This window comes from Rhea americana, unplaced genomic scaffold (assembly GCF_003343005.1).
Source record: "Rhea americana isolate MKP2758 unplaced genomic scaffold, rheAme1 scaffold_15, whole genome shotgun sequence".
Taxonomy (NCBI): Eukaryota; Metazoa; Chordata; class Aves; order Rheiformes; family Rheidae; genus Rhea; species Rhea americana.
Window position 1 is genome coordinate 8977369 of NW_028185594.1, and position 18510 is coordinate 8995878.

The 18510-nt window shown below is 45.9% G+C and overlaps 2 protein-coding genes across 8 annotated transcripts; one reads left to right on the forward strand and one right to left on the reverse strand.

Annotated features, from left to right (window-relative positions):
* Positions 1 to 50: 50 nt before the first annotated feature.
* On the reverse strand, positions 51 to 10516 carry POLB (DNA polymerase beta). The gene is made up of 14 exons (XM_085299532.1): positions 10264 to 10516; positions 10129 to 10186; positions 9659 to 9725; positions 8982 to 9056; positions 8401 to 8459; positions 7791 to 7840; positions 7303 to 7354; positions 5635 to 5689; positions 5487 to 5559; positions 4824 to 4894; positions 3986 to 4072; positions 2923 to 2987; positions 2208 to 2347; positions 51 to 1603 (listed from the first exon to the last, which is right to left on the reverse strand). Exons 1-14 carry the CDS (start codon positions 10322 to 10324, stop codon positions 1509 to 1511), a joined length of 1008 nt encoding a protein of 335 aa, XP_085155658.1. The 5' UTR covers positions 10325 to 10516; the 3' UTR covers positions 51 to 1508.
* Positions 10437 to 13574, forward strand: LOC146599035 (uncharacterized). 7 transcript variants are annotated; one of them, XM_085299537.1, is made up of 4 exons: positions 10439 to 11305; positions 12200 to 12361; positions 12564 to 12607; positions 13007 to 13574. In XM_085299537.1, the coding sequence occupies exons 1-4, from the start codon at positions 11174 to 11176 to the stop codon at positions 13035 to 13037; spliced, it is 369 nt and encodes a 122-aa protein (XP_085155663.1). In that variant the 5' UTR covers positions 10439 to 11173; the 3' UTR covers positions 13038 to 13574. The 7 variants fall into 7 exon arrangements, 1 of the variants encoding a protein (XP_085155663.1); XR_014895160.1 differs by having other exon boundaries at positions 10437 to 11637; positions 12200 to 12607; XR_014895163.1 differs by lacking the exon at positions 12200 to 12361 and having other exon boundaries at positions 10437 to 11637; positions 13004 to 13574.
* Positions 13575 to 18510: the final 4936 nt, after the last annotated feature.

Below are 18510 nucleotides of genomic sequence, written 5' to 3' on the forward strand. Positions count from 1 at the left end.
AGCACCGGTCAACCCCCCCACCCCCAGATATTAAAAACACAAACCAAAAGAACAAGAAAGGATATGCCTTTTACTTCAGTTATTTGCATACTGTGCTACTAATTCAGGTCTCCTTCTTGCAAGGGCCAACAAGAACAAGTAACGAAATACCAGCCTCTAAGACAGACAGAGCACCTAACTGCCCTACAGCCARCAAGTCCAAATGGTACACAGCAGCATGTCAAATAGGCTGTCCCAGTGTTAGAAGATTGTTCTCCCTTCTCCCTAGGCAAGCAGATTATTTTTTTTTCTTTCAAAACCCTGAGGAATAATTCAGTAAACTCTAGATGCTTCAATCTTTATAGCAAAATCACCCTTAACTATTATCATATATTATGTGCATAATTATACTATGCTTAAGTTTCATAATGGAAACCACCACCTCAGGAGATTTCTCCATTACTAAATGTTTATTAAACCAGTCATCACAATTCACAAATAATCATTTAAAAATCCCACTTCAAGACTGGAACATGTTTTCTGGAGACATCTACCCTATTTCCTTTTCTTATTTGCTCCAGGTATTTCAGATATCTAGTATAGTATCTTTATCTGCTCTTGAACCTGAAATTGTACAGAAACTTATTAGTTATGCCTGACCTTTGTGTTATATTCATTCTGTAGTCACATTCTGTAGTCACTCAAAGGAGTAGTATTTCAATAGCACCAAAGATAATGATTTTGTATTTTGTAACATGCAACTTCAGCACTGGAATTTGAGACATTTGCTCTTGATGCTGTTGATGTCTCATGCACACATCTTAGATATTCTAATGTTTTTAAGCAGAAATAAAAAYGGCAAAGTCTGAGATTTAAGTGCTATAACAACAACATCCTAATAAAATCCTTTTAATTTCCTCGTATTTATATATGGGGTGAACCAGTCTCAGGCGGAAACTTCAGAACTGTGTATGTTTAATTCTAAGTGCAACAGTACAGGGCAAGTACTATTTCACTGCCATTGCATAATCTGATCTATGATTATTCATGAAGGACCTGCTGCTGTGCACAGATGCTTTACATTATATACTCAAGCTATTTATGCTAGAAGTCTACATTGGCAAGACTTTCATTTGAACATTCCAAGATGCTCTGCAGTCAAAAATGACAAATTGCATAATCATAAGAACAAACAAGAAAATCCCCATACATTTATTGACAAGACACTTTCTCCAAGGTGTCTGACTACCATACCCATTTACTGCATGTTTTTCTTGGAATCATGGTTCATTCAATTAAACAAAACAGTACAACAAGTGCTTTAACCTGCTTTAAAAGACTTTATAAGAGAAAGGTATCAAAATGAGATATTACAGGATTTAGTCTTCACTACCTGTTACTCTGGTGCCATAGACTTAAAGCACCAGTAATGTACTTTTTGAAATAGTGAGCAAGAAATTAATATGCACTTGATCTCTTCATGAAAAGCTATGAAAATGTCTCACTATGTCACAAACCTAGACAAGCAGCTATTCATTCCGATCCTCTGGCTCTCGGTACTTCCACTGAATGTAGTCAAAGATGTCTTTTTCACATTCTACTGGTAGAGCCTCCCCAGCAACTCCTGCAAGCATATTACAGATTGGAGAGGTACTGCCCTGAACTGCCAAATGCATTGCAAGATTAAGACAAACTGCTGTAAGCCAAACAGATTTGCACAGAAAGCCCAGGCATTCTCACAGTCAGAAAGGTGTTTAGCTATTAACTCCCACTCAGCCAAAAGAGACAAGTTATCCAATTATCTTTAGGGGTATATGCTTATGTACCCCCCCCCCAAAAAAAAAAGAGAGAATATGCATATAATGCATATATATGGTCAGCCCACTCACTCTGCAAAAGATTACAACTGAAGGACATCACAAATCTTGTTGAAAGAGTGCAAAACCAAGTACGTGCTATGCACAACATTCAAAGACCCAGTCTTTATGTCAACAATAAAACTCTAAAATAGATSAGCTGGGCCAAAGAGGTGACTTCATGCTGCCTTTACATAAGTTGCCTCTCTCTGCTACAGTGGCATCCAATTTCAGAAGGAACACAGTGAAAAAAAATTAGTAAACTACAGTATCGTCCAAAGCATTTCCAATATACCAAGAAAAGAGTTTAGAGAGACAATCACACAGAGCATGTAAGTAGAAAGAACATGCTGCATAAAGGCCTGAACTGACCTGTGATGCCCAGGGGACGGATTGTGTACTCGTTGATTGTGAAACCCATTTCCAGAGCATGAGTTCTCATATTCTTATTGAATATATCACTGCCTGTGAAATATAGTACACCACAGTAATACTGATCTTTCGGAATGAGCCTGGAATAAGAATGAAAGTATGGAATTAGGAAAATATGAAGTTACAAATCATTTAGGATTCAGAAATTCTTCTATATTTACTGCCTACTTAACTGCACATATTCTGTATTTTTTTTTTTTAACACTTCATTTTCAAAGAAGCCTGATGCAAGAATGAAACACATATCAAAGAAAGGTACAGCACAACTGCCCCAGCCTATAAACTGGTGGTGTACAACCACTGCATGTTTATGATGCTGGCATTCCTGTTAAAAACTATCATCAAAGCAGCATGATAAAGTGGTTGCAATTCAGAAAATGGATATGAAGGAACCTGTTTTGCATTCATGAGTCAAAATACAGCATTCTTGCTAGTAACCTGATGTAAAGACTGGCAGCTGTTCAGTGCCTTCCATACTGCATGAAGAAAGTAGACTACTAATTGTCGTACTCTCTGTAGGAAAACAGAGGCGAGAACTTACAACATCAAACAAAAGCCTATGATGTACCAGTGAGACAAAATTTTCTCCCCCCTGCCGCCCCTTCTTCTTTTCTTTTTTTTTTTTTTTTTTTTTTTTTTTTTTTTTTTTTTNTACCGGATATCAATTCTCCTATGTGGATAGGCTGTTCCATCTTCTTTATTTGGCAGCTGACATACACCCTGTGAGAAAGCAAGAAATTCAAAATAAAACAAATTTTCAGTCCCATAGGGCTTGAATAATTCTCAGTCCCTGCCCCAAGCAACCTTTTGAAATGCGTATCTCCAAAAGAATGCAGTTCTGAGTTGATCATCAGTCATCCTGGAGAGACAAGGTAAATCCCTACTGAACTGATTACTTAAATAGATTAATAAAACAGCCAGATATCAAATAGTATTGTGTATCACTGTTTTATATTGCTAAGAGGACTATAGTTCAACTTGGTCTATAACTACTTAAATTGGYATTAGAGCAGGAAGGACCACAAGACTCTTATTTTTCATTCCTCTTCCTTAATTATCAGGCTCTTCTCTATGCACAGATGTAAATCACAACAGCTTACGGAAAACAGAAACAAAGCTTGAGCCTATAGAAGTGAAAAAAAGAAAATTTGAGAATTTTTCTAGCACTTTTCGCTTCAAACTGACTTGCAATCCCTCTATAATTAACTTTAGTTGTTTTTTGTTTTATATATCTAGTCTGTAATCACTTAAAACAATAACGCAGTAAGTGGGGAAAACAACGAGCTATGATGAATAATAAGACACAAGTAAGGAGAAAAATATATTATGTATTAGATGAAAAGTAAAGATACACCTGAAATCAGAGGCTGTTTCAAGATCTTTAAGACAGATTAATAAAAATGATATGTAAGGCTGAAGGTGTGACATAGCCTTCAGGGGAAACCATTAGGCAAAACAGAGATAGAGTCAACATAGTTACAGAGATTATTTCAATGAGATTCAGAACTCAGCTGAACAGCAACAGCTACATAAATACCTGTAGACTTTATAACCCTGAAGCCTTTACAAGAGAGATTCCCTAAGCAATAACTACCAAAATTTTATTAGGAGAAAAAAAAAGTCACAACTCAGTCTTTAAAGAACATTTTACACGCACACCCTAGCTTCTGTTTTGAGACATAACCCCATCACATCCCTGACATCCCAAAAATCCTTACCATGAATTTTGTGTCACCTTTAGACAGCACATCTGTGACAAAGCTGACTTCTTCTAGTTGTTCTACAACTTGATGCAAGAGTTTTGACTAGGAATAGCAACAACAACAACAAAAAAAACACAACAAAAAATGATACTTTACAAATAAGAATCTTACTTGTTTACCAAACAATGGCTCACATAAATAGAAGTGCATCACTGTAGCAGTTTGTAAAGTCTGGCCAAGGGACAGACTTCAGTAAGATCAAAGTGTGTGTGTGTATATGTAGGGGGAAAGCTAAAAAATGGCAATTGCAAAACCATAAGAAAGTTTTCCACCGAAATCTATTAGATAAAAAAGAAAAAAAAACACACAACTGTTGCCCAGTTTGAATTTCCAAAGCAATGAATCTATAAACACACACACAAAACATCATTAAGATTACCCCAGAGTTAGCCCAGATGTATTACATCCACAGTAGGATATTTGCTTCTCCAAAAGATTGTGGCTATATAAAAAGAGATGCTTCCTCTGCCTTCAATCAGTGCTTTATGGTAATGTTACAACTGAGGCCATAAAAGTACACAAATTTGGAGGGGTTGGGGGAAGGAGCAAAGAAAATGGAGGAAAGGATAAGCATACTAAATAGTTCTGCAAAAAAGATCWTAATATACAGATACGAGAAATGACTGTAACTCCTCAAAATGACTGTATCGCTCAAAGAGAGTAGTTTACTATTACAACAACAACGAGACTCAAGACATTGCCATACGAGTCTAAAACAGCACATTCTCTGTATTTAAATATGCCCTTCTGGAAGTAATGTAGAGTACTAATTCATCATAACAGATTAACATACCTGTTTGGATGACTCAGATGTGAAACTTGGATGGGTTAGGAGAACATCCATATCCCCACTTGACTCTGCACCTAGGAAAGTAAGAAGCAAGAAAGTCCCTCTGTATACCGTACTATCCATTTTAACAAGACCAGTTACAGTTAAGCTTTATGCCTGAACTCTGACACTCATCCTTGACAGAAACTATACCAACTTTGATGGACATTCACTTAACTATTCTTGTAAACATGCTTTTAAAGTAGAAAGTAGTCAGTGACCATCCAAGACATTTCTGGAAAATAGATCGTGAAGAAAAAATAGCTTTTGCTTAAAAACAACACAAAAAACAAAAACCATCAAGAAGAATTAGCATCACCCTACATCTCAGCAAACACACCAGAACTTTGTGCTATACTCTACAGTAATGAAGTACAGATGCTGTTAACCTAAAACAAAGCAAACCATTCATACTTTATATACACTACTGCCAGGAGGGGCAGACTTGCTTCAGACTTGCACGGGTGTTTCATCACTGAACTAATCAGCCAAGTTAATGCTAAAACAAAAAACAAGGGTCCAACATCAACTCTGTCTTGAGAGCAACATATATTAAAGTTATATGCACATCAGTGAAAAATGGCATCTTATTAGCCTAAAACACACACAAGTTCACAGGGCACCAACCTCGTCTAAAACTGCCACATACGGTAGCAATATAGTTTGGATCCAGCTTCTTTACTTCTTTCAGCACAATTTCCTACAGAAAGAAAAAAGATGAGATGTCAGTTACCCATTTACCCTCACTGCCTCATGTCCTTGACAAAGACTTTACCTGCATTTGCAGCATTTCTTTCCTTGGGATTCTTTTCTCAAAATCTTCAAAATATCTGTATATGTAAGTATAAAAATGTCTGAGGGAAAGGCAATAGTAGCATCTTAAAATTTCAGTCAAATGCATATCAGATAAACAATACAAATTATATTACTGTCGTGTCACAAAGTTCCTCTTTCTTCTCACATACAGCTTAGAACACAACATCTTGCAAAGTGAGGGCCAACTTGCAACTGAAGAACTTAGAAGATGGCTTCTTTGCATATTTTTCCCCTGTACCTGAAGGGCTGCTATGAGGTGGGAGTAATACTACCATATGACTAACCGGTATGCATTTACGTAGCTCTCCAAAACCACAAAACTCAGTCCATCAATAATAAACAGGAAAACATCACTCACCCTTCATAAGAGATGACCTACATTATCAAAATCTAAACGGAAGCTCAGAAGCCAAAGACAGACCTCCTGAAAYATCTACACACAGCTGTAGAAAACAGACTGCCAGCATGCTGCATGACTTTGGAGGAAGAAAGGCCAGCTGAAACAATCGTGTACCACCTGCCTGACCAGCAAATGCACTCTTCACATCTCCACACCAGAACCATTGACAGAAAGCACCGTCAGCAACACTGCAGCCTGGGAGCACTATGTATCCACTGACAGTCATGATCCAGCAAGTACAATTTCAAGCTCTGCAGACAAAGGTTCTGGACAAGTTAACTGCCTTTTTTTTTTTTTTTTTCCTTCCCTCCCAGGCAAGTTCCAGTGGAGCTAGGGACAGAAAACCCACATAGCACTGAAGTCATTCTTACAGTTTCGCACTTATTAATGGCTCTAGAACAAGACTTGAGCACAATTCCAGAAGACCACTAAAGCGCATTGCATTCATTAATGTGTAGGATTCCTGGATGGATCAGCTGGGTTATCTCATACTTGCTTAACAGTGAAAAGTTGTCTTTAAATATTACATGTGTATAAAGACAGATGTACACCAGGAAGGGGGCTCAGATAAAGAGCACAAAGACGACTATCATCGCACAGCCCTTCTTATTCACTGGTGGGCAGTTTGTCCAGGTCACACATTCCTAATCTCTGCCACTGATGCAAAAATACTAGAGCTGGCCCCATGCAGAACCAACCAGACATAAGTGTTTAGTCAATTCACTTGCAGCTTCTTGCTAACACAACTATAGTTCTTCCAGGAGCAGCACAGTGGAGCAGCCACTTGGCAAGCAACATTCAAACTAGTAAGTACTGAGAGAAAAGCACACGCTCTGCATGGCTTTCGCAAGTTCAGACATTAAAAAGGGTTTACCTTGCACAAAGCATGACAAAAATGCCTCAGGGCACTTCTATAGCACTGTGCTGAGATAGAAGGCCCTTTCATAAACAGACTGCCAACATAACCTTGCTAAAGTGATTCTCTATGAGCCAACTGAAAAGCCATTTGGAAATAATTCCCTTCTAGTTGGAGAATAAGCCTGTGAATTTCAACGCCAATAAACCAAAAGACCTGAACTGCTGAAAAGCATGCAGACAGAGCCTTATTTGGCCTCTCTAACCTTGCATCACATCCTAGTGCCAAAAAGAGCCATTAGAAAAGCCGAAAACTTCCACCCAAGTACAACCAACCCCCCCCCCCCCCCCCAAAAAAAAAAAACACCTTACTTCAACCCAATTCGCTGATGATGGGTCAGCTTGTGTTCATTTTTTCTTAGATCTAGAATAATAAAAGTTATTTAAGGCCCAGAATTTGTCTGGTAACATTCCTACTACACAAAGATGATGCAAGTGAAGAACACTGAACTAAATAGCTACCTCACACACAAAGACATTTTAAATGGCAGCCTGGTCAACAGCTGACAGTGTAAGTCAAAACACATACAGCATTGTCTGATAAAGTCCAACTTCAACAGACCATTCATCAATGTGAAAAAATCTWTGTTATTTTCTGTACAGTCTGTAAGAATCTTACTCTAGAAGGTATAATGCATTTACTCAGTGCACTAACTTTATTTTTTTTAAAGATACTTTCAACAAAAACTCTGCATAAAAGCTATCACAGTACCACTGTGAGACAAGCAGTTAGAAAGAAACAGTGTTACTGGAGATAAATTGAGGACTCAAAGTCAGCGCAACATATGACATATACTTACCTTCTAAAGTCTTAATTCCTTCCTCTACAAACTTCCTAGCAGCAGCAGGACTGCAGAGAGAGCAGGCAACTTGCAATCAGAAACAGCAAGAATCTCGTAACACTGAATAGAACATTAGACCTCTAGGTTCTTCAAGACCAAGACTAAAGTCACTTCTGATGCTTGCCTTCCACTTGGCACACGCATTTAGTTTGTACTTTCAGGCAGCAGAGGTGGGTATCCAAAGCTTGGTCTGTACATTTTTAGTACCAATACAACTATATAGTGACATACAATCATTTAAAGAAAAAAGAAAAAATACGCTTACCAAATAGGGAATATTGCTTTAGATAACGATACTAGGATCTAATCAGATGCATGACAAGGACTACTTTAAACATAATCAGTCTTTAAACCAACTCATGGCCACAGCAACAAAACATTTTTAAACCAGTCCTTAAGAAACGAGGCTTCAGCTTGCAACCTACGGTACAGCAAAGCAGTCTAAACTCCAGTTTGGCCAGAGAGTTTGTCATTAGCACAATACTTCAGTGAATGGTTGCAACCCCCCCACCCCACGCAGGGGCAAAGAGCAAGCAAACAGGATACAGGAGAGCAAAGAAAGTTTTACCCAATGCCAGTAACTCGGGTCAGGAAGTTGATAGATGCACTTGTATCATCTTGACGAATCTGAAGAAAGGAAACAACACAAACCAAACCCTTCTGTACTTCACTCGCAATAAAGATAAAAATCTTGAGAAGATAATACTGCCTACTCAGCTTCTGCTTTGGAGGCTTACTACAAATCAAAGCAACATGGGACCAGGAGTAGTGGTGTACATCACAGCAATGTCATATGTACCAATCCTGAAAACCAACTGCCCTAACTATTTATGCAAATGTAAGCGGCACGTTTAAAACTCAAAACACCAGTTTTCCAGATCCATATTTCCAGTTCTCAGAGAAGACATTTACATGCTTATGATATTATCCAAAATATTTTCAGAAATAAGTAGTTTTGAGGCATCAGCTGAGTTTCCTGTTTCCCAGTCTCTACTCCTCACAGATTCCCTATTCATCACTCTCAGTCAGACTTGACATCAGTCTCTCCAAAGACAACCACAGAAGTTTCGCACAAGGTAAACAGACTACTTTGCAAAGTACAAAGAAAAGTAACTACTGAGAAGTAGAGTACACAGGAAAACAGCCCACCTTTTCCAGCTTGCGTAGTTTTCCAGTGGATAAGAACTCATCTATTTTCTCAGCTATTTTAGCACCTACTCCATCCTACATATTGGAAGAAGAGGGTGGGGAGAACAAGTTAACTTCCAGATCATTTACAGCCACTGTATCTGGGAAAAAAAAAACAAACGCCTCAGAACTACAACACAAAATTTAGAGCCCAGTATAGAGTCCATGACAAAGTATCAAACAATGAAGCACTGCCAGTACTTGAGGATAAGGTGCAAGCCACATCAAACATCATAAATCAAGTGCTGTATTGAAAGTTTCCTGAAAACAGTTGTTTGAAGCCATGCTTTTACTCTTACAACTAACGTCCCAAAAGTTAGCAGGGCAGTAAGGGAGTAAAGCGGCAGTTTTTCTCAACAGCAGCCTTTTTACAAGTAGGGCTCCAGGCAGATAGATCAGGTACATTTAGTTCCACCTACAAAACCCCCACAGTGCTCCCTCTGCAGCCAACTCTACCTCCACCCCAGAGCCATGACCCCATCACCTGAGAAGGGCAGAGTGGCAGAGCTGTCACAGGCATGGCTGGTCCCATACTGCCCCTATCACTTTCAGGGGCCCTGGCACCAGCTGGTATCACATCCCCTGCACTGCAGAGCTTCTACCAACCTGAGAACCTCCRCCATGCTAAAGGCACTTACCAGCTTCTTGGCCTCAGCTCCACTCTGGATCTTGCTGGGATACCGGGAAATCACAGAGGCTGCTTTTCTGTGGAACAGCACCAGTCAGTGAGCAAACCAGGCAACAGTAGTGCCACCTCTGCGTGCAGCTCACATGACAGTGAAGCACAGGGGAGTGCACCAAGACCCCGGAACAGGTGGCAGGCAGTGGGCATGGGGGAGAAGAGCAGACAGGTGAGCAGCAGAGGTGGGGGAGGAAGGGAACGTCCCAGGCCCCCGGGACACACAAACAGCGAGAGTGTGTGKGGGGGGGAGAGTGTCTCAGGCCCCCAGCGGGGGATTGGGGAGAGAGAGTTCCAGTTATCTACAACATCGGGACTGGTGAGCGGCCGGTGGGGAGTGGTGGGAGAGCGTCCCRGGCCCCCATGACGGGCGGGCAGCCGGCGGGAAAAGGACAGAGGGCATCGGGCCCCCGGGATGGGCGACAATACCTGTACGCGTTGTACTTGTGAATAGCGCGGTTCACGTTCCGCTCGTAGTTCGCCAGCTCTAAGGGGGAAAGCACCATTAGAGCAGCCGAACGGCACCACAGTCCGTCCGTCCGTCCCGCCCTGGCCATCACCCACCCGTGAGGAAGTCCGTGATGCCCTCGTTGGGGCTCTCCTGCGGGGCCTTCCGCTTACTCATCCCGGACACCCACGAAACCAGCCCCGGCAAACAACAGTGGCGAGTGAACGGCAGACCGGATGTCACAACTCAGCGCTTCCGTTCCTGACGTCATCACGGCTGGTCCGCCCTCTAGGCGCATGCGCGGCAGGCAGAGCGCAGCAGGTGACGTCGGAGGACTGCGGGTCGCGGTTGGCCGCGTACGTAAAGCATGCGCGAGGTGAACGTGCGTGTGCACGGCAGCCCGCCGCGATCATCGGAGCCTCATGTTTCCCCGGACTGCTGCTGCGACCAGCCGCGCTCCCCGCCCCTTTTTGGTGTTCACTGATCGGCTGCCTAGCCAGTCTCCGCCTCTAGCTGCTGCGCCCCGCTTCCAGAACGGTTCGTGCCCATGTGTCCGGGGCCATGTGTGAGCAGCGGGAAGGAGCAACTCCGTCACTGCGGCTGCGCTATCCGTGCGGAGAAAACTGCTGATCGCCTCCCCTGACCACAAGGAAATATTGGGGGGGGGGGGGGCGGAAAACGACGACTCGCGCATGCGCACAGCAGCACCGCCGTCCCGGCTGCCCGAGCTGCTCTCGCCGGACTGGGGGTTGGGGCGTGGGAACAGGGTTCCGCCGCGCCTATTGTACTGCACGGGGGGAGGGGAATGCGCATGCACATTGCTTTGCAGCGCCCTATGCTGTTCTGTCGAAGGAGCAGTACTGCAGCCAAATAGGGGGTGGGTATGCGCAGTGCGCTCTGCCGTGCTCATTGTTGCCAGCGCGTGTTGATTATGCAGTACTGCAGAAAACAGGGAACCTTTTCCGAGTTGGAATTAGTAGGCGGCCCATCTGCCTGTGTCACATTCAGTGAAGTGTCATTTGGAGAATGAAAGCAGCATTTGTGTCTAGACAGAAATCCAGAATTGGGAGTGTGGTGCAGCCAATAGTATTTGGCTGCCCGATCTCAGGCCCCGCAGATGTGCTACTTGGCACCATCATCTCTCCAGCTCACAGTCAGGTAAGGCATAGACAGGGTATCAGCGGTTTCAGAACACTGAGCAGGCTCACCATTTATATGAACAGTTTTACTCTGCCTTTAAACTAAAGGGTAAGTGGAATGCCTGATCTACTGAGCTACATCAGGCGGCAGGCTGTCTACCACTTGGTCCCTGCCAGGGAGCCTCACAGAGCCCCATGCCCTGCTACAACGTCCGGGAGAGCACAGATGCTGGCTCAGAGGTGGAACTGCTGGATAGGTCTCCCCCAGCCATCACTCACTTGACCAGCTGATGGGGTAAAGACAAGCAAAGCTGTCCCCATTCGAAATAGGAGCATGCCACGTCATGTACGGTAAGTGTTTGGATGACCTGTTTTCCCCAGATGGGTCAGAGCCAGGTTGGTGACGGTCATCCAGACTGTCACCACGCCCAAATTTTAAAGGATCGCACTGGGCCAATGGCTTGAGGGGTGACTGTGAATCTTTTCTGGAAGCCAACTGGGCCCTCCCTTTACTGACAAAGATTGAAAGGACACTATGATAGGACAGAGGCAACTACTAGTTGCCACCGTTACACCTGGGATGGCTAAGCAGTCAGCTTGCCCAGTAGGGGTATCTGGTGGGACCACAAGGAGGTGGCACAGGTGGTTCAATGCCAGTTAGTAACTAAGAGAATCACAATTATTCCCATTATTAGACAGCCAGGCACATCTGTGCCATCTTCTGTGAAATCTTATTTTTATCCTGCTTCAGTATACTTTCTCAAACCCTTGCGTGCACATACTTAACTGACAATTCTCTCGGTCTTTACAATGGAAAAGTGACAGCGCTTGATGTGCCTATCTCTCTTTCAAATCTGTTACCTTTTTGATACAGCTCCCAGATTCCTCTTACATTTGGATGCTTGCCTTACAGGTGATGACGAAAATGAACAGCTGGATCACTAGGTCTAGCTGTTTCTCTTCAAGATGTCCCCTCTCGGGGGACTACCCTGCCAAACAAACCGAAAAGACCGATGAGGCCAGGAGGGTATCAGGTTTTAGATGCAACTTCTCCAAGGTTTTCAGCATGACCAGCGTAAGTGATTCTCCTCGCATTACTCAAAGCTACGCTTATCTATTACTTAGCACTAAACTAGTTCTACTTTAGGAGGGGATTGTTGTTTGTTTAAACTTTGCATAGAGTCCATAACTTTCTACGCATCCTCTCTAGTCCCTCCTGCTTTCACAACACTTTTGGTAAGGAAAAGTCGTAATTAATAGCATCCGTTCTCCCACAGGCTGGAGTAAGAAGTTTCTCCCGCTCTGAGGAAGTGCCTGAAAGGTATGCTCTTTTCTGTGGCATTACTGGGGCTTCCCATAGCCCATCAGTGTTCTCTTAGGCTTTTCCTGAGCGATTTATTTTATTAGGTTATTCCTTAGCCTGCCATTTTATGTTAATGTTCTCCTTAAGCATTGTGCACAGCAGTTATCCCAGACCAGCCACATCTTGCACATACAGAGGGTTCTGAGAGGTGGCTCAGAAGAAAAGAGCAAAAAATTGGTTTGCCATCTGTGTCTCCACCTGTCAACATTCTTCAGTCTGCGCCTGGTGGTGGGGGAGGCCTAAGGGTGTCTGGGAGCGTCTTTCTTCTATCCATCCGCTCGCTTGCCTGGAGACACTTCTTAAGGGAATAACTTGGGGCTGCGCTAATCGTACCTGACTAGAGTTTTCCTTCAGCAGGTTTGCTCCAGAGGGTTCAAGCTTCTGGTGACTCACCAGCGCTCTGGGGCATGCCTACCACAACAGGAGTTAACCTTCCGCCACCGCCACCCCACTCTGGGGCCCGCCTGCAGCCCCGCTTGTCCAGGCTGCATCTGCAGAGACAAGCGTATGCTCTGGCCTGCGCTGGGCAGGAACCAGGGCCTTAAAGGCAACACACAGCAAAGGGAAAYGCACACCCACGCTCCGGCACACGTGGTGCCACGCAGATGCTGCCCAGCGCTCCTGGCAGGGCCGAGCCAGGCCCCAGTCCCCGCCACCCCAAGCCCCGCACTACTGGCCTCCGCAGAAGATGGCAGCCCAACATCTGTGGCCACTTGAAAGGACACGCTCACCTCATGGGCACCCCCAGATCCTCCACCTCATGCGGCCTCGGCCATCACCCACCGCCACGGGAAGGCTGTGTCCCTGCTTGCCATCATGATGCTCACTGGCAGTGCACATGCATAAGGGGAAGCATGCTGGCATCCAGCTCCATGCCAGATTTGCTCCCAGATGGTGTTTCTGTACAGTAAAACACTAAACAGTTGCTCTATTCTTTGCACTCATGTCTGTGGTTCCAACTATTGCTTTTCCTGAAGATGATGCCAGGGAAGGAGGTTAGATGTGTCTTGGGCTAGGAGCTTGTCCCCCAGTTCCTTGTACTTTGGAGTGCTTGCAGTTCCCAGGGAACTCAGTACTGTGGGGAATTGCCCTTGCACTGCCCAGGCTCTTAGGGGTGACTGCCATCATTGTGGGGGCAGCCAGGGCCCCTCCAGGGCTGTGTGAGGTGCCCAGACTGATTGTGGATTTGCTTTAAACACTCCACAACATCCTTTGTGTGTCTAAGGCCAGGGTCTGCCTGGAGTTGGGAGACAGTGTTTCCATGGGGTGGGGGGAGCCTGCAGGCACTGTCCTGTCAGCTGCATCAAACTCTGTGACATGCCTTATGGCCCTGTTAGTGTGTGCTGAGGCCCTTTGTATTTTTGTTTGCCCCAGAGCTCTGTTTGTCTTCTGATGTCCTTAGAACTCCTCAATTCACATTTTATGTTGCCCCCAAGCCACCCGAGTGCCTTTTGATGTGCCCTGGGGCCCTGAGTTTGCTTTGCAGCATGCCACGGTGTTCTCTGTTTAGCGTTCTCCTCTGTCCCAGAGTGTTCTGAGTGTCCCATGGCTCTCCTGTTGCCTTTTGCTGCCCCCAGAGTTGTTCTGTTTGCTCTTTCATCACCTTTTTTTTTCTTTTAAACCCTTTTGTTGCACCCACAGTTCTTGATTCGTTCTCTTGTCCTCTGAATCCYTCCTTTTCCTCTCTGTGCACCCCAGGGCTCTCCCTTGAGCTTTCAGGAAGCTGCTCTCAAGAGCGAGGACACCTCTGCTGTCCTGGCAGTCCCAGCTGTCCCTGATGGGCTTCAGCTGTTGGCCCTGGGGCTGGGACAAGTGCCAGGTGGGGACTGTTGGGTTGATTGTGAGCGCAGGAAACAGGCATGCACTGGCACCAGGGTCTGCATTTGGGAAAAGCTCATGCTAGAGTCAGTCCAGCACAATAGAGCTGCTGCCAAGCACTGCCTGCTGGAACTGGAACAGTGGTTGCACCTCAGGAGGTGAGTGGGGCTAGAGGGGATCCAGGCTGTGGGTCCTGCATGTGCTGGGGGTCTTAGTGAATGGACGTAGCCTGAGCAACACAGCACAGCCGAGGTGCACCGGCCTGGGGAAAACTGCATTGAGGCTGGGGATGGCCTTGTATCGGGGCAGTGGGGGCTGAGGACCTGGTGGAGAAGAGCAGTGCACCAGGGCCATTGGGGGCAGGGGGAAGGCGGTGCGCTGGGGCTGGAGGGATGAAAATGAAGGGGCTGCACCAGGGCTGGGGGGGGGGGGGGGGGGGGGGGGGAGGGGGTTTCGCCAGGGCTGTGGTGGGGTTTAGTGCGTGGTCGGATTAGCGTGGGAGAGTCCGGGGTCAGATCGCGACCATGTCGGGGAGAGGCAGGAGGGATCCTGGGGGAAGCCCTGGGGAGGGTCCTGCAGGGCAGGGCCAGTGTTGGAGCTGACCTGGGCCCGGTGGCGGGGAACCTCGGGCCGCTGCTGGGGATTGCGGGGCCGCGGTCCGGGCTGTGCACCGGTTTCTCGGTCCCGAGGCTGGAGTGGGGAGAGGAGAGGGAAGGGGAAGGGAAAGGAAAGGAAAGGGAGCAACAGAATGGAATCGCCGCAGGGTCAAACCTCACTTAGCACTGCGACTCCCCCGCATGCCGGGACCAGTAGTCTTCCGGCACCGCGCTTCCGGGAGGCCATGTTGTTTTGCGCGGCATGCCGGGANGCCATGTTGTTTTGCGCGGCATGCCGGGACCAGTAGTCTTCCGGCACCGCGCTTCCGGGAGGCCATGTTGTTTTGCGCGGCATGCCGGGACCAGTGGTCTTCCGGCACCGCGCTTCCGGGAGGCCATGTTGTTTTGCGCGGCATGCCGGGACYAGTGGTCTTCCGGCACTGGGCTTCCGGGAGGCCATTTTAATTTGCCGCGTATGCTGGGAGTTTGGAACGCTGCTGTGGAAATCCTGCAAACAACTAATAAGGCTTAAAGATAAAGGAGAGAGGATATCGTAAAACTGTAATGCGAAAGGGCAGTTCCAGCCGAATAACCTCAAAGAAACCACAACGCTGAAGAACGTGAGGAGTCAGCAAAACAAAAACCAGCAGAATAACCTATAAGTTTATAAAGGCTTATTAGCATATTAAATTACACTCCCCTAAATCAATAACGAGATAATGACAACATGATAATGATATTACTGCCTTCTTCTCCACTTCTCATGCTAACTAACAGGAATGTTAAAGTGCAAGTATGGAGTGAATACATCACGTGATAAAATTGTAACCAACAGAAAAGTTTGTATAAAGTACTCCCCCAAAAGTGTATATATAAATAAAGAATGAGAAAAGGAGGAGGTGCACTAGCTTTGTGAATCTAGCGCTTAGCACYCATCTCTGCACAGAAACGAATTAAACATCTCAACCCTGTGTGTCTATTGGTCGCTTGCACACCAGATAAAAGAACCTGATTTTGGAATAACATTCCCATATTGGGCTTGCAGCTCTTGAAGCACAAGGAGGCGCAGTTCTTTGTAGGCGGTGCTCCCATCAGCTGGCTGCACTGTGCTTGTTGGCAACCAGGAGCTGTAGCTCCAGGTGCCTCTGCCTTCTCAGCCCTGCAGCAGCAGCCTGCTGTGTTTGCTTCTTACTGGACATGTGCTACTCATACAAGAGTCCCTGTAGGTCACTGGGGACAGTGAAATTTTCCTGTTTTTCCCTGCTGTGGGKCAGGAAGTGTTTTCCATCTCTGGTAGGACCAGGCAGGGTTGTGCCAGGGGCTGGGGCTGTCCCTCTTGGCAATGGGGGAGGCAAGCAGAAGTGTGAGGAGCAATGTAGGCTCCTGGTAGTCCTAGTTTTGCTCAGGATTGGAGCCTGTTAGGCAGTGGTGGTGCTGGGAAGGCTTGGTGCAGAGCTGTCCTGTTATGCAAGACAAGGCAAAGTCCTCAAGAAAATGTGAGCAGCACTGTTTCTGTCCARGGACCCTAGAACAGTCTGAGAGACCCTGGAACAGCCACATTCAGGTACTTTTAACTGTATGGAAAGAGCCTACAGGAGCTCTGGGCACAGATACAGGGAATCCCCAGTTACCTAGAGCTATATATATTTTCTTTACAAAGATGTGATCTCCTAGATGCCTTGCTCCTGCTTGCATTGCTTGGTACCCAGGTGTATTATGTTAAGGTCCACTCTTCTTGTTGCCCTCTGCTCTATCAGAGCTGCAGGCCAGGCCAAAAGGGGTGGGGGGAGTGCAGCTAAGAACTAGGCCAGGGTGTCTTGGCTGCCTGCTATAGGACAAACAGGAGGGAGAATCAGAAGTGACCAGACATGAAAGTATGTGTGGATGAAAAACAGATGCTTTAGAGGACTAAGATTCAGGGGCAACTGAGAGCAGTGGAAGTAGCAGCAGAAAATGGTGATGAGGAAGGTGTGTTGTTAGAGGCAGTACAGTGGAGAAGAGAGGATGAAATATGATGAAATAAAAAATATCCTTAAGAGATATTTGCTGCTTACCCTTCAGGTTATGAATCTGCATGGCGTCCTGAGAACTGTTCTTAACATGTGATGTTGCAGATCACAACCACCTGGGCAGCAAYCCCCAACTTGTCTGCCAGGACTGCACAACAGCTGACAGCTGCCTGTGGAATGAAAGCAAAGGCCAGCTTTTCAGAGTAAGAGGCAGGGTTCAAGCAGGAAGATTATGGCAGATGAGCTAATGCCCCAGAATCTTCAGTTTTCCCCTTTGTCTCCCCAGGACTCACCTATTTGCTCCCTAGCTCCCTCAGGACCTATCCACTTGCTTATAGGTGTGCTCCAAGGCACTCCACTTGTTTTCTTGTCCCTTCAAAATTGTTTCTTTCTAGTTCCTGCAAGATTACTCTGCCATTTGGTGTCTGTGGGCCTTCTAGTAGCATCAGGACTGCTGTTTGTCCCCGTCCTATTAAGTCCCCTTTCTTTTCCTTTTAGTCCCCTCAAAACTTGTTTGCTATTGGTGCATCCCAAAGCCTTTGTTTTCCCTCTAGTCCTCTCAGGATGCCTGTTTGCTCTCTGAGCTTCTTAGGGCCCATCTCACTGCTCTTTAGCCCCATCAGAACTCCTCTGACTGCCATGTGCTCCCCTCATGACACCTGAGTTCTCATTGGGAGCACCCCAAAATCATATGCATTCATTGCACCCTTTCAGTGTGCACTAGAGCCCTCCTTTTCCRTTCGCTAGACCATAGAGTTCTCTCTGACCTGTCCCTATGACCTTTGTGTGCCCTCTATCCCATCAGGTCCCCTTTCCTTCTAGTCCCCTCAAGACTCCTCCRTCTTCTTTTGTTGTCCCTCAGAACACTGTGTCCTCTAGTCTGCTCAAAATTGACCCAGTCTCAAAATGGTTGGCCTTCATTGTACTCCAGCATCTCTGAAATGCCCTCAAATCCTATCTAAGCTCCTACTTGGGAGTTCTCTTTCCCTCAGATCTCTCTGTTCTCTTTGTTTGCCTCAGCACATACCATACCACTCTATTTCCTTTCAGTGTGCCTCACACCCTCCCAACTACCCTCTACTCCCTTCAGAACCCCTGGGTTCTCCTGTTGTGCTCCAGACCTCTGTACCCCAGTCCCATCAGGACCCATCCTTTTCCACTTTGGTGTGCCCTGGTGCCCACTGTGTGCTRTCTCTTCCCCTCAAGACTCCCGCATTTGCCCCGTTGACTTGCGTGCTTCACCTTAGTGCATGTTTTTCTGTGCTTGCAGGTTTTTGCACAAAGTTGTGGAGAAGAGATGTTGAGTGCTGGCAAGAGTCTGAGCAGGTGAGAGGGAGCTTGTTGGGTCAGAGGTTTGTGTGGTGGGTAGTGTTGGACTGCCTCTTGGTGATGTCTCTTGATCTGCATTTTTAGGTACCGTAGGGGCCTTTCCCCATTA

Excerpts from the sequence above, each read along its gene's own strand:
- POLB (XM_085299532.1), bottom strand. The coding sequence starts at position 10,324 with ATGAGTAAGCGGAAGGCCCCGCAGGAGAGCCCCAACGAGGGCATCACG. Across the intron at positions 7,355-7,790 it reads AGGAATTAAGACTTTAGAAG|ATCTAAGAAAAAATGAACAC; the intron begins GTAAGTATATGT and ends TTATTATTCTAG. Across the intron at positions 4,895-5,486 it reads ATGTGGCAGTTTTAGACGAG|GTGCAGAGTCAAGTGGGGAT; the intron begins GTTGGTGCCCTG and ends TTACTTTCCTAG.
- LOC146599035 (XM_085299537.1), top strand. The coding sequence starts at position 11,174 with ATGAAAGCAGCATTTGTGTCTAGACAGAAATCCAGAATTGGGAGTGTG. Across the intron at positions 11,306-12,199 it reads TCTCTCCAGCTCACAGTCAG|GTGATGACGAAAATGAACAG; the intron begins GTAAGGCATAGA and ends CTTGCCTTACAG. Across the intron at positions 12,362-12,563 it reads AGGTTTTCAGCATGACCAGC|GCTGGAGTAAGAAGTTTCTC; the intron begins GTAAGTGATTCT and ends GTTCTCCCACAG.